Source organism: Thalassophryne amazonica, chromosome 1 (assembly GCF_902500255.1).
Source record: "Thalassophryne amazonica chromosome 1, fThaAma1.1, whole genome shotgun sequence".
Lineage (NCBI taxonomy): Eukaryota > Metazoa > Chordata > Actinopteri > Batrachoidiformes > Batrachoididae > Thalassophryne > Thalassophryne amazonica.
Genome location: NC_047103.1, coordinates 50,779,168 through 50,802,770, shown reverse-complemented (window position 1 = coordinate 50,802,770; position 23,603 = coordinate 50,779,168). Strand labels below are relative to the sequence as shown.

The following is a 23,603-nucleotide window of genomic DNA, read 5'->3' as shown; positions in this document are numbered from 1 at the left end:
AAATTGAACTTGACCTTTGTCACCATTCTTGCTGTTTTTACTCCATAACTCCAGAACATTCAGTCGTAGATAGTCCAAACTATACCTTTTTGGAATCTTTATGATCAGACAGATAATGTGGTATAGTTTTCAATATGATTGGAGCATTTTTAATTTTTGACCTCTGTGTAATTCCTCAATTGACCCCTACCTGGTTGCCTATTGGAAACTCAAGTGGCCAGTTTTTTTGAAAAGAGTAATGTCTCAGGAGTATTTTTGCCTAATTTGGTGGTTGCTTCACCATTTGAATGATTGTTTCAGTTATCTGCTGCACTAAATGCAATGTTTCTCAGGTCTTGGCAGCGATAGATGCATTTGGAGGCTCCAGCTGTAAAAGGAGGGCTGAACCCAATGTTTTTTGTTTTTTTGGGGGGGTATTTCAATGTTTCTACATACAGTAACATACTATTTTGCATTTTACGGCTCATTACTGTTGCCAATTTACAGTTTCCCCTTTAATATTCTACATATTTTAACAGTAAAAAATACAGTTTTGTGCCGTTTTTTGATTTAGGGTATTTCAATGTTTCTACTACAGTAATATACTATTTTGCATTTTATGGTCCATTACTGTTGCCATTTTACAGTTTTCCCCTGGAATATTCCATGTATTTTGACACTAAAAAATACAGTTGTGCTGTTTCTTGATTTAGGGTATTTCAATGTTATGACTACAGTAACTACAGTACTATTTTGCATTTTACGATCCATTACTGTTGCCATTTTACAGTTTTTGTTGGGAAAGTGTAGTGACACGGACCCACAACAGGGGGCGCAAATGAACGGTCAATAGATGAGCCAAAAAGTAACAATTTAATGTTGTGAATGTGCACAACGAACATACAAACAATCACAGAATATCATAACAGTCAATACACAGAGGTGACGTGTGGGCAGGCTCGAGGATAGAAGACGTCTGTCCTGAGAAGAGCCGGAACCACACGATTTCCGCCGCCCCAGAACCTGGTGAATACTGGAGCCGCCAAGTCCCGAATTCCCAGGTGATCACCGTCCCCGACTGTCGGATCTGGTACTGCTGGCGAAGAACAAAGACAGTCAAGTGTGGGTGTGTGTACACCCAGTAACAACAACGGTGGGCATGCCACCTCCACCTCTCATTCAATATGTTGCAGCGGTCTCAGCTGAAAAGGAGCGCCGTCTTGCACAGCCTCCTCACAAACGACCGGTTCTCCTGCAAATTCTCACAATAACAGAGTTACAAATCTCACAAAAAGGCTGAGAGTATTACCTCCTATGAAGTATGATATCTCGGCAACGAGGTGGAGATGACGTCTGGTCTTTATGGAGTGAGATGATGTTGAGTAGATGGGTGACAGCTGTCAAGAGGTAATGAGCGACAGCTGTCACCCCCGGCTGTGTCCATGGCGGCAGCGCCCTCTCGTGCCTGAAGCCCGCACTTCAGGCAGGGCACCCTCTGGTGGTGGGCCAGCAGTACCTCCTCTTCTGGCGGCCCACACAACAGGACCCCCCCCTCAACGGGCGCCAGTCCAGGTTTGTCGGGGTGTCGGCGGTAGAAGTCGGCCAGGAGGGCTGGATCCAGGATGAAGCTCCTCTTCACCCAGGAGCGTTCTTCGGGTCCATACCCCTCCCAGTCCACCAAGTACTGGAACCCCCGACCCATCCGACGGACGTCCAGGAGCCGGCGCACCGTCCAAGCCGGCTCCCCGTCGATGATCCGAGCAGGAGGCAGCGCTGGTCCGGGAGCACAGAGGGGTGAGGTGTGGTGAGGTTCGATGCGGGACACGTGGAAAACCGGATGGATCCGCAGTGAAGCCGGGAGTTGGAGCTTCACTGTGGCAGGACTGAGGACTTTGAGGATCCTGAAGGGGCCAATGTACCTGTCCTGAAGTTTTGGGGAGTCCACCTGGAGGGGGATGTCCTTCGTGGAAAGCCACACCTCCTGCCCGGGCTGGTAAGCAGGGGCCGGGGATCGCCGGCGGTCTGCATGGGTCTTCGCCCTCGTCCGGGCCTTCAACAAGGCAGAACGGGCGGAGCGCCACACCCGACGGCACTTCCGCAGGTGGGCCTGGACCGAGGGTACACCGACCTCTCCCTCCACCACGGGAAACAACGGGGGCTGATACCCCAAACACACCTCAAATGGGGAGAGGCCGGTGGCAGAAGACACCTGGCTGTTATGCGCATACTCGATCCAGGCCAGATGGTTACTCCAGGCCGTCGGGTGCGCGGATGTGACGCAGCGGAGGGTCTGTTCCAAGTCCTGGTTGGCCCGCTCTGCCTGTCCGTTCGTCTGTGGATGGTACCCGGACGAGAGGCTCACGGTGGCCCCCAGTTCCCTGCAGAAGCTCCTCCAGACGTGTGAGGAGAACTGGGGACCACGATCAGAGACGATGTCGGAGGGTATCCCATGCAGACGGACGACGTGGTGGACCAGGAGGTCTGCTGTCTCCTGGGCTGTTGGGAGCTTCGGGAGGGCCACGAAGTGGGCCACCTTGGAGAATCGGTCCACTATCGTGAAGATGGTGGTGTTGCCCTGGGACGGCGGGAGGCCCGTGACGAAATCCAGGCCGATGTGGGACCAGGGGCGATGAGGCACCGGCAGCGGCTGGAGGAGTCCTTGGGCCTTCTTATGTACTGCCTTGCCCCTGGCACAGGTGGTGCAGGCCTGGATATATTCCCGGATGTCGGCCTCCATAGACGCCCACCAGAAGCGCTGCCGGACAACTGCCACGGTCCTTCGCACCCCTGGATGACAGGAGAGCTTGGAACCGTGACAGAAGTCCAAGACTGCAGCTCTGGCCTCTGGTGGGACGTACTGACGGTTCTTCGGACTGGTTCCAGGGTCCGGGCTCCGTGCCAGGGCCTCCCGGACGGTCTTCTCCACGTCCCAGGTGAGGGTGGCCACGATAGTGGACTCCAGAATGATGGGCTCCGGTGGATCCGACAGCTCTTTTTTGACTTAGTCTTCGTGTACCCGGGACAAGGCATCCGATCTCTGGTTCTTGGTCCCGGGGCGATAAGTGATCCGGAAGTCGAAATGCCCGAAGAACAGTGACCAGCGGGCTTGCCTGGGGTTCAGCCGCTTGGCGGTCCTGATATACTCCAGGTTCCGATGGTCAGTGAAAACCGTGAATGGCACAGACGCTCCCTCCAACAGGTGTCTCCACTCCTCAAGAGCCTCTTTCACTGCAAGGAGTTCTCGATTGCCGACGTCATAGTTCCGTTCAGCCGGGGTCAACCTGCGGGAAAAGTAGGCACACGGGTGAAGAACCTTATCGGTCTCTCCGCTCTGGGACAGTACGGCTCCTATCCCTGAGTCAGAGGCGTCCACTTCAACCATGAACTGGCGGCTAGGGTCGGGCTGCACCAAAACTGGCGCAGTAGAGAACCGTCGTTTCAACTCCTTGAACGCGGCTTCGCACCGATCTGACCAGGTGAAGGGGACTTTTGGAGAGGTCAGGGCTGTCAGGGTGCTAACTACCTGACTGTAGCCCTTAATGAACCTCCTATAGAAATTAGCAAAGCCGAGGAACTGTTGCAGCTTCCTACGGCTTGTTGGTTGGGGCCAATCTCTCACCGCCGCAACCTTGGCCGGATCAGGGGCGACGGAGTTGGAGGAGATTATAAACCCCAGGAAGGACAAAGACGCACGGTGAAACTCGCACTTCTCGCCCTTCACAAACAGTCGGTTCTCTAACAACCGCTGCAGGACCTGACGTACATGCTGGACATGGGTCTCAGGATCCGGAGAAAAGATGAGAATATCGTCCAGATATACGAAGACGAATTGGTGCAGGAAGTCCCGCAAGACGTCGTTAACCAAGGCTTGGAACGTCGCTGGGGCGTTGGTGAGGCCGAACGGCATGACCAGGTACTCAAAGTGACCTAACGGGGTGTTAAATGCCGTCTTCCATTCGTCTCCCTTCCGGATCCGAACCAGGTGATACGCATTCCTAAGATCCAGCTTAGTAAAGATTTTGGCTCCATGCAGGGGGGTGAACACGGAATCTAACAATGGCAACGGGTATCGGTTGCGAACCGTAATCTCATTCAGCCCCCTGTAATCAATACATGGACGAAGTCCGCCATCTTTCTTGCCCACAAAAAAGAAACCTGCCCCCATCGGGGAGGTGGAGTTCCGGATCAGCCCGGCAGCTAATGAGTCCCGGATGTAGGTCTCCATTGATTCGCGCTCAGGTCGTGAGAGGTTGTACAGCCTGCTGGACGGGAACTCAGCGCCTGGAACCAAATCAATGGCACAATCGTACGGACGGTGCGGGGGAAGGGTGAGTGCCAGATCCTTGCTGAAGACGTCAGCAAGATCGTGGTACTCAACCGGCACTGCCGTCAGATTGGGAGGGACTTTGACCTCCTCCTTAGCCTGTGAACCGGGAGGAACCGAGGATCCTAAACACCCCCGATGGCAGGTTTCGCTCCACTGAACCACCACCCCAGACGGCCAATCAATCCGGGGATTGTGCTTCAACATCCATGGGATGCCCAAAATCACGCGGGAGGTAGAAGGAGTCACAAAAAACTCAATCTCCTCCCGATGGTTTCCAGACACTACCAGAGTTACTGGTTGTGTCTTGTGTGTGAGTAAAGGGAGGAGGGTGCCATCTCGTGCCCGCACCTGCAATGGTGAAGGAAGCACCACCAGAGGGAGCCCTACCTCCCTTGCCCATCTGCTGTCTAGCAGATTCCCTTCTGACCCCGTGTCCACCAGTGCTCGGGCTTGAAGGGTTAAATCCCCGCTCAGGATTGTGACTGGGAGTCGTGTGGCAATTTGTGTGTGTCTCACTTGAATGGTTTGACCCCTCCTTAGCCCAGTCTCTAAGGGCGGTTGTTGTCGTTTTGGCCGTTTGGGGCAGTTTCTCTGTGTGTGCTCAGTTGAGCTGCAGAGAAAACACTCTCCACGGATCAGCCTCCCCATTTTGGCCCTGTGCGTTTCCCTAACAACGTCAGCAGGGGGAGCTGTTGCCCCACAAAGCGCTGCGGCTGTGGAGCGTGGGGAGGGCGGCGCCTTATCGAACCCGGAAGGGAGAGGGGCGGCGCGTATCCGGTCACGTCCTTCGCCTCGCTCCCGACGGCGTTCCTCCAACCGATTGTCTAACCGTATAACAAGATCGATAAGCCCATCTAAATCCTACGGTTCCTCCTTAGCTACCAGCTGCTCCTTCAGAACCAACGACAGTCCGTTTACGAAGGCGGCGCGGAGCGCAACGTTATTCCAGCCGGACCTCGCAGCCGCGATGCGGAAGTTGACTGCATAAGCGGCTGCGCTCTCGCGTCCCTGTCTCATTTACAGCAGCACTGTTGAAGCGGTCTCTCCTCTGTTAGGGTGATCAAACACTGTTCTGAACTCCCCCACAAACCCAGTGTATGCTGATAACAACCGTGAGTTCTGTTCCCAGAGCGCCGTAGCCCAGGCGCGTGCTTTACCCCGAAGCAGAGCAATCACATAAGCTATTTTACTAGCATCTGACGCGTACATGACGGGATGTTGTGCGAAGACGAGCGAACACTGCATAAGAAAGTCCGCGCACGTCTCCACACAACCTCCGTACGGCTCAGGAGGGCTTATGTATGCTTCAGGGGATGGTGGGAGGGGTTGTTGAACCACCACTGGAACGTTTATATCCTGCACAGGGTCGGCAGGAGGACGAGCCGCAGCAGCGCCCTGAGTGCTCGCCGCCATCTGTGCGGAGAGAGCCTCCACCCTGCGGTTCAGGAGGATGTTTTGCTCAGTCATTTGATCCAACCGAGCCGTAAAGGCGGTGAGAATGTGCTGCAGCTCATCAATCACGTCTCCTGCAGACGCCTGCGCTCCCTGCTCTCCCATTGGTCGTTCAACAGCCGGGTGACGCCCCTCGGAGTCCATGACGCTGGCCGAGATATCCTGTTGGGAAAGTGTAGTGACACGGGCCCACAACAGGGGGCGCAAATGAACGGTCAATAGATGAGCCAAAAAGTAACAATTTAATGTTGTGAATGTGCACAACGAACATACAGACAATCACAGAATATCATAACAGTCAATACACAGAGGTGACGTGTGGGCAGGCTCGAGGATAGAAGACGTCTGTCCTGAGAAGAGCCGGAACCACACGATTTCCGCCGCCCCAGAACCTGGTGAATACTGGAGCCGCCAAGTCCCGAATTCCCAGGTGATCACCGTCCCCGACTGTCGGATCTGGTACTGCTGGCGAAGAACAAAGACAGTCAAGTGTGGGTGTGTGTACACCCAGTAACAACAACGGTGGGAATGCCACCTCCACCTCTCATTCAATATGTTGCAGCGGTCTCAGCTGAAAAGGAGCGCCGTCTTGCACAGCCTCCTCACAAACGACCGGTTCTCCTGCAAATTCTCACAATAACAGAGTTACAAATCTCACAAAAAGGCTGAGAGTATTACCTCCTATGAAGTATGATATCTCGGCAACGAGGTGGAGATGACGTCTGGTCTTTATGGAGTGAGATGATGTTGAGTAGATGGGTGACAGCTGTCAAGAGGTAATGAGCGACAGCTGTCACCCCCGGCTGTGTCCATGGCGGCAGCGCCCTCTCGTGCCTGAAGCCCGCACTTCAGGCAGGGCGCCCTCTGGTGGTGGGCCAGCAGTACCTCCTCTTCTGGCGGCCCACACAACAGTTTTCCCCTGTAATATTCTATGCATTTTGACAGTAAAAAAAAAAAAAAAAAAGGTTTGTGCTGTTTCTTACTTCAGTGTTTCTACAACAGTAATATACTATTTTGCATTTTACGGTCCGTTACTGTTGCCATTTTACAGTTTTTCCATGTAATATTCCACATATTTTGACAATAAAAAATACAATTTTGTGCTGTTTCTTGATGTAGGGCATTTCAATGTTACAACTACAGTAATATACTATTTTGCATTTTACGGTCCATTACTGTTGCCATTTCATAGTTTTCCCCTGTAATATTCCATATATTTTGACAATAAAAAATACAGTTTTGTGCCATTTCTTGATTTAGGGTATTTCAATGTTTCTACTACAGTAATATACTATTCTGCATTTTACGGTCCATTACTGTTGCCATTTTACAGTTTTCCTCTGTAATATTCCACTTATTTTGACAATAATAAATACAGTTTTGTGCTGTTTCTACTACAGTAATATACTATTTTTCATTTTATCGTTTATTGCTGTTGCATTTCACAGTTTTCCACTGTAAATTTTACAGACATTTTTTGCAGTGAACCTTTTCTTCATTAGAAAATTACTTATGTGATTGTGATCAGACCTGTGATTGATTGTGGTAGTATGCTGAAAAGTTGAACGCCTAAATGCTGTATTTAGTCTGTTCAGTGTTGCTCACTGCTCCTGTTTCTTCTGTTTTTTTTTTTGTTTCTTAATGCTGACAAATTACACTGTATTTGTTGTCTTTCTGATGCTTAATTCTGCTTTTTTCTCTCTTTCTCTCTCTGTTTGAGGTGCTGCTCCATCCAGAGATGGGTGTAGTGCCTGTTCCGGAAACCGTCCTGTGCACCAGCAACATTTCTTGTATGTTCGTTTTCGTTAATTGTTTTGTAATTTGTGTCTGTAGCATGGCCCAAGCAGAGGGTCACACCTTTGAGTCTGGTCTGCTTGAGGTTTCTTCCACAGAGGGAGTTTTTCCTTACCACTGTTGCTCTGGGGGTTGATAAGGTAAGACCTTACTTGCGTGAGGCGCCTTGAGGCACCCCTGTTGTCATTTGGCGCTATATAAATGAAAATAAATTGAAAATTGAAATCACAGCGTTAATTGAATAAAGTTTCGCAAAGAAAAATAAAAACTCAATCAGACGTGTACATGCGTGCTTAAGAAGCACCGCTAGATGTCAGCAGAGTTCCACTGTTGAATCAAGACGAAACCATTCTTTTGTGTGGGGGGTGGGTTGACGGAAGTTTCCTGTCAACAAAAAATATAATAATCACTCCACGTAGAATAAGCTTGCTGTAAATTTTATTTTAACATTTAAAGACACATTTCACAAGTATGCATCCACATCACATTTGAACAACAGTAAAAGAAAAACTCCCCTCCCTCCCCGACGATCTTAGCCTGTTGGTATCTTTCAGTGTCATGGCTCCCTGTCGAATGTAGTCGTTTAGCTTTCATCAAAATCATCGTAAAAACGGAATATTTCTTCAGTCACTTTGTGAAATAAGGGTTTTAATCGATTTGTTTTTGAGTGTTCGTTTAGCTAACATGGCTGGAAGTAGCACAGCGCAGAAAACATGGGAGCTGACTAACAGCATGCAGGAAGTTCAGAGCATAGATGAAATTTACAAATACGACAAAAAGCAACAACAAGAAATCTTGGCTGCGAAACCTTGGACGAAGGAGTAAGTACTCGGTCTCCTGGTCTACAGTATTTAAAATGTTGTTTTTTTCTTGGTATGTTGTATGGTAGCGTGGGTAGGACGCCTTTTATCAACGTGAATTGTAGTATTTTGTCAGCTATGAACAAAGTGTCTGATTTCGTACTTCTTCCACAGTCATCACTATTTCAAGTACTGTAAGATCTCAGCTTTGGCCTTGCTGAAGATGGTGATGCACGCCAGGTCTGGCGGAAACCTGGAGGTGATGGGTCTCATGCTGGGGAAGGTGGACGGTGAAACCATGATTATTATGGACAGCTTTGCCTTACCCGTGGAGGGCACAGAAACCCGGGTCAATGCCCAGGCTGCAGCATATGAATACATGGCTGCCTACATTGAAAATGCCAAACAGGTCAGACTGTATGTTTTCTTTGAAATGACAAAGGGTTGCAAGGAAAGGTGTGTTTACAGCTCCATGATTGAACTTCTAGAGAGACACTTGATATGTTATACTTGTACTACTCTAACCTGTATGCATTTTGCAAACACTAAATTACAAAATACTGGGAGCTTTGGGGCACTATGAATTCTGATAGCATGTGGCATATCCCCCTACAGAAGCATGATGCATAGTCCGTCATGGGTCACATGTCGGACTGTAGGTCAACTGGTGTGATGTTCACTGGTTGTTCTGCTGAAGGGATGTTCTTATTCTTGGCTACTTTTATCTGTGTCTTGAAATGTTCTTGACCAGGACACTGATCTCCTTGTTGAGGCCGGACTCCGGGGCTCTCATTTGTCAACAGGGGTCATTGATCAAAAAAAATTCAGTCTCGATCTCAACCCTTGAAAAGTGGTTGTTTATTATTATTATTATTATTATTATTATTAAAGATTCTGGAATTGGATTAGATCACATAATCCAGTCTTGGTTTTGATCTGGATTAGGTAGGATTGGGATACATTTGAAAAAGAAAATATTATTTTGATCCCAGGAGAAGGGTGGATTCAGTGTGGATTTCAGGAGCAAAGCAAAATAAAATGAAGCTGTCTTAACACTGGTCAACAAATTAATTTATATCATGTAGTGTGTGTGTGCGCACACACACACACACACACATATATATATATATATATATATATATATATATATATACATACACACACACACACATTCATTTTTAGTTTGCACTTGATTTGTTCAACCATTACAGTTAAATTTGATAAAGCAGATATTAGTCTACCTATTAAGCCTGTCAGTACAGTTATGTGGAAAAAAAGTACACATAAAATAATTATAAAGTAATCACCCAAATATTTTTAAGTAGTAAATAAAATTATTTAAACAGTTTCATATCTCACTAATAATTTCCAGGGGGTTTTCTAAACCAGGAAATAGGGCTGCCACTCCACCACCCCACCCCCACCCCCATTTTGGCTGCCCATCCCCTTGCCAAAATGCAGATTTTATTTTATTTTTTTAGTGCTATTTCTAGTATGCTGCCTTCCCCTCAGTGATTAATTTCCCCAAGAATTCATAACATTGATGCCAGGAAATAGCAAGCCTGTTCATAATAAACACCATATTTTTCCCCCAAAATACTAAAAATGTGGCACAATGACAGAATACGTAAACATGTCCTATTTCACGCAGCTCCCACACTCTGTTGTTGTTGTTCCGACCTTCAAGGAGCCTCAGAATGCCCCATTTTGACCTCAAATTTTCAAAAGCTCCATACCCCCACTTAGATGCTCCACTCACTCACATCTGGTGTCGCCCTTGCTGTATTTTCCTAGAAAAACCCCTGATTACAGTGATACAGTCAAAAGTAATTTAAACAATTGCAAGATTTGCAAGAAGGCTTGAGATCCACCTCTTAAAAGCACAGCTGCAAAATGCTCTTATCTTCATAAATAAAGAATTCTGAAAGTACTTTTGCTGTCTGTTTATTGGACATTTATCATTTTTATAATAATAAAATGCATTTACAAATTACTAAAAAAATTTGTGAATAATGTATCGGTTGTTTTTATTTATTTATTTGTTTGTTTATTTTTTGTGGGTCAGATGACCATTTAAAAGGAATGAACAAAAATATTTTTGTTTTATTTTCTTTGTCTTTCAAATAAAAATTTAAAGTGACCCAGTGTTATTTCTACCTGTTATTCTTCATTAGCAGAAACACATGTTGGTTAGAATGCAAAAGATGGAATGAATAAATAAATATATGCAGATGCAGTGATCATATTATATTAGTCGGAGAATTAATTGTTTGAAATTTCATACATGGAAGAGCAGTGCTGGATTCCACACATTAAGATGCACGTCACATTTAAAAACCATAAAAACACATTTTTATACCATTTGTGTAACATAAAACATATAAGGAAAATGGCCCTAATAAGAACTTGAATTAGAGCAGTTTAAGATAAAAGTGCTGATGCAGCCGGTGTTGGCCTACTAAAAAAAAAAAAAGGCTGTCAGTGGACAGTTAAAGCTCTATTGTAGTGATATTTCCAAGTAAAGTGTGTGATTTATCAAGTACCTCTCCTTATAGAGAAAGGAGTGATGCACTGGGATTGAATAAACTCTGAGTGTAAACTAAATGGACTCTTTTTTTATTAAACAGACTCTTTTATCTATTTATGGTTTTTATATAATCTGTTAATTTTTTTTAATTCTGCGGCATTTTAAGTTATTCCTGCACTCTTTTATCATTAGAGCAATTTGTTTTTATTATTCACTGATATCCTAGTGGTGGATGTGTGAAACATAATTTAATTTTTATTGGAACATAAAAATGATAATAAATAGTAAACTATCTAAATCTACAACCCCAATTCCAATGAAGTTGGGATGTTGTGAAAATGTAAATAAAAACAGAATACAATTATTTGCAAATCCTCTTCAACCTATATTCAATTGAATACACCACAAAGACAAGATATTTAATGTTCAAACTGATAAACTTTATTGTTTTTGTGCAAATATTTGCTCATTTTGAAATAGATGCCTGCAACACATTTCAAAAAAGCTGGGACAGTGGTATGTTTACTACTGTGTTACATCACCTTTCCTTCTAACAACACTCAATAAGCGTTTGGGAACTGAGGACACTAATTGTTGAAGCTTTGTAGGTGGAATTCTTTCCCATTCTTGCTAGATATACGACTTCAGTTCAACAGTCTGGGGTGTCCGTTGTCGTATTTTGTGCTTAATAATGTGCCACACATTTTCAATGGGCGACAGGTCTGGACTGCAGGCAGGCCAATCTAGTACCCGCACTCTTTTACTACGAAGCCACGTAACAGGTGTGGAATGTGGCTTGGCATTGTCTTGCTGAAATAAGCAGGGACGTCTCTGAAAAAGACGTTGCTTGGATGGCAGCATGTGTTGCTCCAAAACCTGGATGTACCTTTCAGCATTGATGGTGCCATCACAGATGTGTAAGTTGCCCATGGGCACTAACACACCCCATACCGTCACAGATGCTGACTTTTGAACTTTGCACTGGTAACAATCTGGATGTTTTTTTCCTCTTTTGTCCAGAGGACAGAACATCCATGATTTCCAAAAACAATTTGAAATGTGGACTCATCATCATCATCGCCCAGGGAAGGCGGCAGTGTTTCTGGATGTTGTTGATGTATGGGTTTCACTTTGCAGTGCCATTTATTAAGTGGAATAGTTTTGACTGTGTTGAATGCTTGGTTTGCAAAGTACATGTCAAACAATGTCAATGTACATTGGATTCTATGGCATGTGGCATATATTACGCTGTAATGTGACAACTGAGCATGACACATGGTGCAAACTATTCCTTTTTAAAGTCCTATTAACTCAACCAATAATTTGCATCACATTTTACAAAGATTGGAGCAACTTTAACTTTTGACCCCTGTACAAACTGAAATTGAGCTTTGTCACCATTCTTGCTGTTTTTACCCCATAACTCCATAACATTCAGTCATAGATAGTCCAAACTATACCTTTTTGGAATCTTTGTGATCAGACACATAATGTGGTATAGCTTTCAATATGATTGGAGTATTTTTAAATTTTGACCCCTGTGTAATTCTTCATTCACCCCTACCTGGCCGCCATATTGGATTTTCAAGTGGCCTGCACTTTTTTCTCAAACACTAATTTATGAAGAACATTCATGCCAAATCTGATGCTTGTATCACCAAGTGAACAATTCTGGCCAAAAATCTAATTTTATCTGCTCCACTACAAAGTGGTGATCCTCGCCCCATCTTTGCTTGTGAATGGCTGAGCCTTTTGGGGATGCTCCTTTTATACCCAATCATGACACTCACCTATTTCCAATTAGGTGTTCCCAGTCTCTTGTTGCCCCGTCCCAATTTTTTTGAAACGTGTTTCAGGCATCCATTTCAAAATGAGCAAATATTTGCACAAAAACAACAAAGTTTATCAGTTTGAACATTAAATATCTTGTCTTTGTGGTGTATTCAATTGAATATAGGTTGAAGAGGATTTGCAAATTATTGCATTCTGTTTTTATTTACATTTTTCACAATGTCCCAATTTCATTGGAATTGGGGTTGTAAACACTGAGGAGTCCAAACATTACATCCATAGTTTAATCATGTACTATACCAAAGGTTTGGACATGCTCTTTACTTCTCGCATGGGCTTTGGAGTCACACACATGGACACTTGAGCATTTAAAGAATCATGTCAATTAGGATTGTCAGTTTTGCTGGTCACTCCCATTCATCCAGGATCACCACATTAGATCACCTGTCTCCATCTCATGTGATCCTATATGGAACCAGTATGTGTGTCTGCTTTCATGATCCACAAATTTATTTGGCACAGCCTTTACACCAGATGGCCTTCCAAAAAACACTTCCAAATCTACTAAGAGATAGAGCCTAATGTCCATGTTTTAAGATAACCCTTGAATCATCCCTGAAGAAGGTTTTAGTTAAACCTGGTAAATACTTTTCATTTCTGCTGCCAGTGTGTTGATCCATAGCAGATAGTGAGGAGTCACTCTGCCTTCCTCTTGTTGTACAAACAGCCCTTTTTGTGGATCATCTTTTTTTTCTTTTATATTTTGCATAATTTATGTTTTACATGTCTTTGTCTCCTTTGAGCTTCTGTGTTGCCAGACCGATAATTGGCAGTTCTTGTGGTCTTAAAGAGAATGTTTTAATTTAGGGTTCCCACTTATCTTTAAAAAAAAAACTTGAGGGTCATTGAATTTGATAATCTAAATGTAAGGCCTTAATTGAAATTAAAATGTCTTATACCAGTCTTCCAAAAGCCTTAAAAATGCGAAGACATGGTGGGAAGAAGGATTTTATTTTCTTCTGATATTTCAATGTCAATCCATGCAATATGATCTATACCCAAAGCAATGTAGCGGAGCTAGGCACGATTATTGAAATGTTGATCTTTAATTTCATTCTAATTGGAATTTAAAGTAAAAAGTCCTAAATCTCAAGTCTTAAAAAGGTCTTCAGTCTATCTTTCCTTAAGGTGTAGAAACCCTGTAATCATAAATGTTTTTTTTTTTTTTTTTTCCTTTGGGGGGGGGGGGGTAGTGTTTATGTAAATGACACCATTTGATGAATCCCATTTTTTAAAAATGTATTTACTTACTATTTGTGGTGTATCTCAAAATTCTAGTTTTTCTTTGTACCAATGAATTTAGTGTCTTTTAGACACCATATTGATGAATGAGGGGCACTATTGTGCAGTTGAGTGCTTTGCACACCAGCTTGTTACAACATGTGTGTTAATGTGAGGCATCACTCAAAAGCTCTTGAAGCCGATCTGTGGTGGAAAAGTTCAGTAGAAATGCACGTTATTCACCATAATATGTTGTCAAACACCAACCTGTACCCAGATTAATACTGCCTTATAATTTGCTGAATGCAGTAAATTTAAATTGAACTCCCCACATAGTGGTATACAAACTGGATAGGAACAAAATTCTAAGCATTCTGACCTCCCCTCTTCCATTGGTTGTGCTCTCTGAGTGCTCTTGCAGTTCATAAGTTTTCATTTTTGGTTGATAGACTTGATTATAATCATTTTTTTCAAATTATTATTACTTTTAAAGTGATGGAGAGGTTGAGGTTTTGAGAGATCTCCCTGTCTGCAGACCCGATGTTCCACCCAGTGCAAAGCAACAAGTGTCATGTCACTTTCCTACTCGACACAGTTGTCATTTTCATGCCCACTGCTCTTGTTTGTTTGTTTTTTTAACAAATTAGCTTGAACTCATCTTTACACAAGTACGTTGTTGGTCTTAAAATGAGGTGTGCTCAGGTACAGTGCTGGGCACTGTTGTTGGCAGCAAGGAGAAAATGATCGTATGCTACCACAAACCTGGTCTAAAGTCAAGTGCAGAGTGTTTCTGCAGCTTATATGGGGCAATACTCAAACATAACTTTTTTTTTCACGCTGGTTTACTTCCTCCCCCGGTTGTCTGTCAAAGAGGATGGGTAGAGAATGGAGGAATGAGGCACCCAACTGCTTCAGCTCAGAGAGTTGTGGGCAATGTTTCTTCCTTACTTGCTTGTGCACTATGACACTTTGTGCGCACATCTGTTTTCTCGCCAGAAAACATCTTGCTTCTCCACCATCTAAAAAGCTTCAGATTCTAGTGTACACTACTCTTATGGCTGTCAGGCATAATTCACATTATGCCCAAAACACACTCATGACATTTTGTGGTGGGTAGCCCAGGTCCATTTTGGGTGTGTCCAAACACAAATTATTTGTGTGCTATGCAGCACTAAAACTCATCAGGAACCAGGATGCTGTGCACAAAAGACACTGAATTAAGTCTCAATTGGCCATGAGTATTTCATGGCAATAACATAAAATTAACCAGTCAAAGTAAAAATGGTAAACGTGCTGCATTTTTATAGCACTTTTTGATCAGAAGCAGAAGCTCAAAGGGCTTTAGAGTGATTTATCAAATTTACTGATGTCATCATGCTGCCATGCAAGATGCTCAGCTGCACACCAGGAGCAACTTGGGGATTAAGGACCTTGCCCAGGGGCCCATTGGGATTTTCTGGTCTGTCAGGGATTTGAAACAAGGATCCTGTGGGCTCAAGCTCACCGCTTTAACCACTAGATCATCGCCTTCCCAAGGGGTGTCTGCCACAGACTTTAATGCACAAATGCACCAAGTAACTTGTAGTATTGTTATTGATGAGGCACTAAGAAGTGAGGGATTTTCTGGTGAGGAAATGGATTTGCATGTCGGAGGAAAAAGCATAAATGTTATTAAAGAAAGGGATAAAAGGAAAACCTTTATACAGTAAACATGTTCATTCTGATAAAAGAATGAAATTAAAAAGAAAATCTTGAAGCAAACACAAATCACAATTGGGCAAGCAGTCACAATCACAGAATATACGCCTCATTTTGTGGAGGTATTTATATTCAAAGACATCCACGATGAGTAAAAGTTTTCATCAGTATTTTTTATGTCATTTGTGTTTTGCGTTTTTCCCCCCAATTTCAATCGTCATCTTAGTGGAGCATTTTGAATACTGCTGACATTATCTTTTGGTAACTAATCCATCTGTAACACCATGTAATCCATCAGGTTGGTCGTTTGGAGAATGCTATTGGCTGGTACCACAGTCACCCAGGCTACGGATGCTGGCTGTCAGGCATCGATGTCAGCACTCAGATGCTCAATCAGCAATTTCAGGAACCTTTTGTGGCTGTTGTGGTAAGACAAGGGAAATGTTCATTTACATATAAGTCAAATGCTGAACCTCACTGTGATATCCGGCTGCACTGTTTTAGTATTCAGGACAGTACAATGTTTTCCTTTTGATTTTGAAAACACAATTTCATGTGTATGTAACTGAAACGGGGTCAACATTCTTCATTTATGGGCTATTCCATGTCAATTCATCAAGTGGGTGCCACATAACATTTCAGATTTGCTTGTTTCTGTTTCACGTGGTAAATGAGAATCACCCTGTGAAATTTAAGTCCTCTACCTTAAACTGTAGTTTTTACAAGCATTAGAATATTCACTTGGGGACAACTGTGTACATATAGTCGCATTTAAAAAAAAAATGAATGCTGGGGCAAAATGAGAGAGAAGACCATGACAAATCACATATATTCTGGTGTAAGAAAGTAATTTAAACTTGGGGATTTTTAGACATTTTTATTGTTTTATGACAAAAAAATTTAAAAGATTAAAAAAAATTCTGGCTCCTCTATATTAAAATTTCTAATATGCTTTGTGAAAACAGCTGGGTTCAACATCATGGTGTAATTTTAATAAAAATAGATCCAAGACAACAAGAACTAATACAGTTTAGTGTAACACAAATAAATGTAACTTTTACAGCCAGTGTTGTTTAGACAAGTCATGAAATGGGTGCCTATACTTTTCCCAAGTCACTCAGTATCTCCTGGAGTTCATCTCAACTTTTTTTTTAAATATAAGCACAACGGTACTCTATATTAAATCTGTTCATAGTAGGCGGTTGTCAAAAACTACGTGTAAAGCCAGTCAACTGATGGGCTGTATTTGTGGTGCAAAAAGCCCAGTCAGACCTGAAATGGGGTGTTTATAGTTGGTAAAAGTAGCATTGTTTGTCATTTTGAGCTATCAGAGGTTTTAAACATGTTTAACAAAAACACTTGTGATGTGGGGACACATTGTAATCCAAAACAATGAATAGTCATTTGTATTTTGTGCAGATAAAAGTAAGTCCCTTCAGCTGCTCCCTTGTGTTTTCAGTCAGGTTCACCACAGCAAATCCGAGGTGGATCTGCTAGTTGCATTGACACAAGTTTTACACCGGATGCCCTTCCTAACGCAACTTCACATTGCATGGAGAAATGTGACAGGGGTGGGGTTTGAACTGGTGTCGCAGACCGAACGGTGCGCCCCTAAAAAATTGGTTCACCTTTTGCACCTGCGCATGCGTCATTCCGGACCACAGCAGCACATCTGAGACGGAGTCCCTTCACCCAAAGCAATCAGAATGGATTAATGGGATTATTAGCCATCAGATGATGAAGGTAAAACCTCTTAAATCATTCTAAAGTCAATTTTAAGCAGAAATGAGGACGTTTTAAGCAGAAACTCTGAAATTCCGTGATGAAATGAAATGTCCGACACGCAGTGAACACATCAGGTAGCAGCCCATTTAGCTACGGCGCTTTGATCACTTCCTCCGCCTTTTATGATGAAATAATGCTGAATTTATGTGGAAATGATTGTTGTACAAAAGCTTCAGATATCTGTCACTGAGATAAATGATGACTGGAGTGCAGTTTGAAGCAGAAACGAGGTGATAATCCATGAACCGCGTCATCCGTGGGACCAATCTTGAGGGGAACCATTCGGTTAGCGAGACTGAGAACATTCAACACTGCAACCAAGCGCACTAACCACGTGGCCACCACCCCATGTAATTTGTGCAGATATTGTGTAATATTTTGTAAAAATCAGGGCATGGATGGAGTACAATGCGGAGCCAAGAGGATGGATTGTGGTTGAGGATGTGTGGAGCGGCATATTATAATCTCATCTTACTTGATTTTTACAGATAGCTTTGTTGTCATTTTGTCAGTTAATCTTGAAATATATAATTTCTGCTTGAATGTGGACTTGACTGGTCAGTGATTTTAATACCAGGCTATAGTGTAAATTAAAATACAGTGTAGATTGTGATATTGTGTAAATGACCACACTGGGCAGTGAGCGCAGCGGTCAGTGAGATGCATTCAGACTCTACATTGACTAACCTCTTTAAGTTTCCTCTGGAAATACAACATATATCCATAATCCCATGAAAAACATGCTGCACGTCTCGGCAGAAGACAGTTTTCAGATGTTAACACACATTTGTCTTTGTGGAAAAGTCATGTTATAATCATAGTTTGTAACTGTGTACATTAGCACATAGACTGCACATAGTACCACTGTGTACATGCCCAGAAGCTCACACTGCGGCCAAAATCATTGATTTTTGATTTAAATTAAAGGTTTTTAAAATTATTAGGTATTTCATTTTCACAGTAATTTAATTTGTCATGTTGTAGATATTTTTACAGCGAGTTTAAAGAACATCATTTTAAAATTTTTAATAAAGAGAAGCCTCAGTTTTATTGTTATTATTATTGATAATAATAATTTTTGAATTTGATGTACTAAAATTAAAATGTAAAACAAAGGGTTTACATACCTTCTAGCAACACTGTAAAACTGTACATAAAATTGTTCTTCTGAAAAACAAAAGAAAAAATATGGTATTTGGATTTTCTATAAAGTGTCATACGTGGAAATGTCAAACTGAAACAATGTTTCTTTTTATTTTCAGTTTTTAATATTGCTGAAATAATCCACCTAATTCACATGATTTTTTTAACAAAATATTTCACTTTTTTATATGATGAGCTTTGTATAAAATATCAGTCCCCTAACTTAAAAAACTATGGTTTCTAAGTTCTTCAAAGGTGCTGTTGGAGATGACAGTCAAATTAATGTTGACATTCATGCATCCAGCTTTGTATGTTAAATTTGAGTTGCACTCATGAGAGTCCCAGTACCACATATCTGTAGTTACCCTTCAAATTTTTGATGGACCTTGCGCCAAAGAACTTGGAGGTTTAAAATAGGCCCACATGCAATAATGCATTTTTGGAGGCCAAATAAAGAAAGACACAACTCTCACCTCTGTCCCTTATATCCTTTTTTTTATGTTGATGAAAATTCTCAGTCATCCAGGTAGAGGATAAATCAAAATTTGCTCTAGAAAAACTGAACATCACTTGGAGGAGTGGTGAAATGTCTTGAAGAGCAACAAATAGTCCATTTGCCATTGTGATCAAACTATTAATAGTAATAAATTGAAATTTCTCACTTTGCATTTGAAGTATATCTTCTACCTAGAATCTTTACAGGCAAATCTAAGATGGTTAGGTGGCTGGCCCTCCACCACAGCTGGAGTCTATAATGGAGGTGTCAGAGAGGAGGATGCTAAGAAAGCTGCTCCGCATCCTGGATAACACCTCCTACCTCCTGCATGCTACACTGATGTCCTGTCAGAGCACCTTCAGTCGTAGACTGAGACCACTGAGGTGCACCGCAGAACACCACAGGAGGTCTTTCCTACCTGTGACAGACTGTATAATTCCTCCCCCTTCTGCAGGAGGAATGCATAACGAACAGTGTTAATCAGTTATTCAGTTATTCAGAGCTATTTGCAATATTGTCAGACATCTTGTGAAATATATCTTCCAGTCATTTCACATAAATTTGTTCTACTTATTGTAAAAATAAATAAAATTGATTGATTGCTTTCTATTTAATACCAACACTTTCTGTAATTGTGTATTTAACTAACCATTGTTTACTGTTTCTGTACTATGACAAAAATAAATTCCTTGGGGATAAATAAAGTTGATCTTTATCTTTGTCTTTAACTGAGATGAATTGCTTCTATGACTTCATAGATTTGCATGCAGTGCATCTGTGTATGTGGATTTTGCCTAAGCACCGTAGGTATTTTTATAATTAAGTGTATGTTTTCACCACACTGACAGCCACAGTAAAAGCCTTCTGGTGGCCTGATTTGAAGAGTCTCTGGGGATTTGTTTGACCTCTGACTTTGTTTTCCTGTTTCCTTTTCCTACTGTATCTCTGCTTGCAGATCGACCCCACTCGGACTATTTCTGCAGGGAAAGTCAACCTCGGTGCTTTCAGAACCTACCCAAAGGTAGATTTCAGAATGTGTTTATGATTTTTGCTTGTGTGTGTACTTTTAAGTATGTAATAGTTTTATAGTTGCATGAACTCTGAATTGTAGATCATCTTATTTCTTATTATTGCATTACCTGCTTGTCTGAGGTCAATAACTTTGCACCCCCCCCCCCCCCCCCCATTTTTATTGTTTTTATTTGCTCTTTGTGTTTTCAGGGTTACAAACCTCCAGATGAAGGACCCTCTGAATATCAAACAATCCCCCTGAACAAGATTGAAGACTTTGGTGTGCACTGTAAACAGTGAGCGTTGACACAAATCACAGCGCTGTCAACATATTCTGTGAATTTAAACATTTTTCAGTGTTTCTCTTAATTTCAAGGCTTCAGTATACTTTATTTCTGGTGTATAATTGTGTCTCATGTTTTTGCTCTGATTTGTCTTCTTCAGGTATTATGCCTTGGAGGTAACTTACTTTAAGTCCTCCCTTGATAGAAAGCTCTTGGAACTCCTGTGGAACAAATACTGGGTCAATACCTTAAGTTCCTCAAGCCTCCTCACGGTATCTAGGCAATTTTTAAAAATCTAAATATTCACTAATTGTTTGACAGTTTGATTAATGGTTAATTATTATGCTATAACTCACTGCGACATTAGGTCTCCAGCTTGAGATGGTCTGATTAATTGCTGCTTATTAGCTAAAAGTCACTGTTTATTGGTTTTAGTAATAAGCCTTGTGGACTTGTGACGAGGGAGATAAGTGTGAACGTCAGAGCTAACCTGCGATACAGATGTTGTTGTGGATCTTTATGATCAGCTACTTTTTCCCCACCGTTCTCTGTGGAGACTGAAAGCCACTCGTGAATTCCCATTGTGGATGTAGTCACTCCGGCTTGATCTTGACTAAACAGTGGAGATAGACATCAGGCTTATCCAAACAGTTGCTCTTTGGCAATTTGGATGAAGATGAATTGACTAGATGTCAGGAACAAGCTGCATCATGGGTGATGACTTTGTCAGTCGCTCCATTCTCGTGCTTAGGGGGCCCCTGTGTTATTGTGTTTTAATTACCTTTTCCAGTAAAAACAAGGTCTCGCCTTAAGCAAACCTTTTTCACTGACGTCTTTTCATTCTCACCAACTGAGAAAGTGTCCCTCCAGCTCCTTAAATAGATGTGTTGCCATTCTGCAAAATTCTTCTTCTTTGTGCAAACACTATTGTCGTACTTTTGTTGGGAATTCAAGTATGAAATGATGTGTGTGTATTTGTTCAGAACTCAGACTACACCACAGGCCAGGTGTTTGACCTGTCCGAGAAGCTGGAGCAATCGGAGGCACAGCTGGGCCGAGGCAGCTTCATGCTTGGGTTGGACACACATGATCGCAAGTCTGAGGACAAACTGGCCAAAGCAACACGAGATAGGTAATAATAATACAGCATGCTGTGTTAACTTTAAACTTTATTTCTCCACTCTAAATTCTGCCTTGCTTTTGCCTGGATCTTGCTCCTGCTATATTGTACTAGTGATGGTAAAATATAAAGGTATTGTCATTAGATTTGATTGATAATCTTGAAACTTGACATTAAAAAAAATATAAATCATGTATTATATTTTTCTGATATTTTGTTCTGTTTTGGAGTGTCATTAAATATGTGTACTATGAAGCCAGTAAAAGAACACATAACCTGTTTCTACTCCTCATCATTAACGTGAGATTGTCTATTATGCCTAGTACACATATTGAGAAAATAGTGGTGCTAAATATAAATTCAGACTAAATCTGTTGCCATTTTCCTCCTAAAGGTTAGATTGTTGTTATGACTAAATTCCTTTTCTCTCTCTGGTTTGTTTTTAGCTGCAAGACGACCATAGAGGCAATTCACGGTCTGATGTCTCAAGTTATTAAGGACAAACTCTTCAACCAAATCAACACATCTGTCAATTAGAAATTAACTGTGCAGCATTTGAATTTCACTTGGAATATTTTCTTGCGCATGTCTAGCAGACTGCTATGATTAGAATATCTTATTTCCCTTTCAGGTATTATTTTCTTTAACTGTTGTGTGATTTCAGGAATGCAGTCAGAATACATGTTTTAAAAAATAAAATATGAAAACTCAAGTATGTGCAGATTCTTTTTTTTTTTTTTTTTTTTGAGCAGACTATTTCTAGCAGTATTAAAAATGTCTCCAGGTTTATTTCAGTTATTCATATTTTGATGCGTGAGGCTGTCCAGCATTGCACTGCATTAAATTTTGTGACTAGCTATAATTTCATACATGGGGGAAGGACTCTACTTGAAAACGTATCAACACACATCCTAACACCGGTCAGTCATTCATGTGTAGCTGTCGCAGCTTTACAAAATGGAACAACAAACTCCAGCTCCTGGGCAGACTCACTGGGACTCGACCGGCATGTGTGGGATGACTCCGTGGAACACGGTTTTGCTCTCCACTGTACACAATCCGCCAGCACGGGCAGCTTGTCAAGTTGTGATGTGGCAGTGACGCAGCACAGAAACAGAAGCCGTACACACTGGAGTCTATTCACTCAACGTGTCTGCTCTCCATCGAAGCGTCTGCCCGGCCTCAGTTTGTGTCATGTCTTTGTTTTGGGGTGCGGGGTGGGGGGGTTATTATAATGGTTAAATGTATATTTTTGGTGTCATGCACTACACAGGAGAGAATCCCAGTGGAACAGTGGATGTGACTGTTTTTTCTCATCTACATGAACTCTGGCACTTCTTATAATGATTTTCTTTTACCATAACTCAAGCCATGTCCTAAAATGGAAGGTGTTCACAAAAAGGAAGTTCATTCAATCATTTTTAATGTGATTTGAAATAGTCAAACAGGGTTTTCTGTACACATCGTCCAATATTTCCCCAAATATTTAAATATATTTCATGGATGACTTGTCAGTGCTGTCAAAGTATTTGGACTATGCATTTATAAAATGGTTTTGGCTAATGTTCCCCCTTTCATCGTGATTTAAGAATTATAGACACACATTGAAGTTGTTCAGTATATAAATGTTGTGAATATCACCAGATGGGCATTTGTATGCATGACTACATTTGGAATAAGATGGAAAATGGAAATTCTAATCAAGCTGAATTGTGTTGAGCCAGAAATCATTTACTTTGGTATTTTACATCCCTCTTTCAACATGTAGCAGTTTTCTAATTCCAAAGTATGTTCCTCAGTGAAAGTCTTTCACACTAAAAATGACGTAGTGTTCAATCACGTGACACGCAGTTTGAATATTGCAGGTAAAATCGGCTCATTATGAGCAGGTACAATCACTTCATGGATTAAAGAAAAAAAAACAATTCTTCAAAGCATGGTTTTGCATTTGATTTCACCCCAACCCACAAAGCTGGCGGTTCTTCTCTCCCTCACCACCATGTGATTCTGGCTTCTACTGTGAGGGACTTAACATTATTTGGCCTGACAATGTAGGGGTCACTAGGTGAAAGGTTTTTTTGTTAGCAATATAATGTGTAAATCAAGGTAAATGAA

General features: G+C 42.2%; 1 protein-coding gene across 1 annotated transcript; it reads left to right on the top strand.

The window, feature by feature from the left end:
• Positions 1–8,077: 8,077 nt before the first annotated feature.
• cops5 (COP9 signalosome subunit 5) lies at positions 8,078–22,200 on the top strand. The gene is made up of 8 exons (XM_034169766.1): positions 8,078–8,373; positions 8,527–8,761; positions 15,948–16,076; positions 20,029–20,094; positions 20,295–20,380; positions 20,529–20,640; positions 21,352–21,500; positions 21,935–22,200. The coding sequence occupies exons 1-8, from the start codon at positions 8,237–8,239 to the stop codon at positions 22,023–22,025; spliced, it is 1,005 nt and encodes a 334-aa protein (XP_034025657.1). The 5' UTR covers positions 8,078–8,236; the 3' UTR covers positions 22,026–22,200.
• The last annotated feature ends 1,403 nt before the right edge of the window (positions 22,201–23,603 follow it).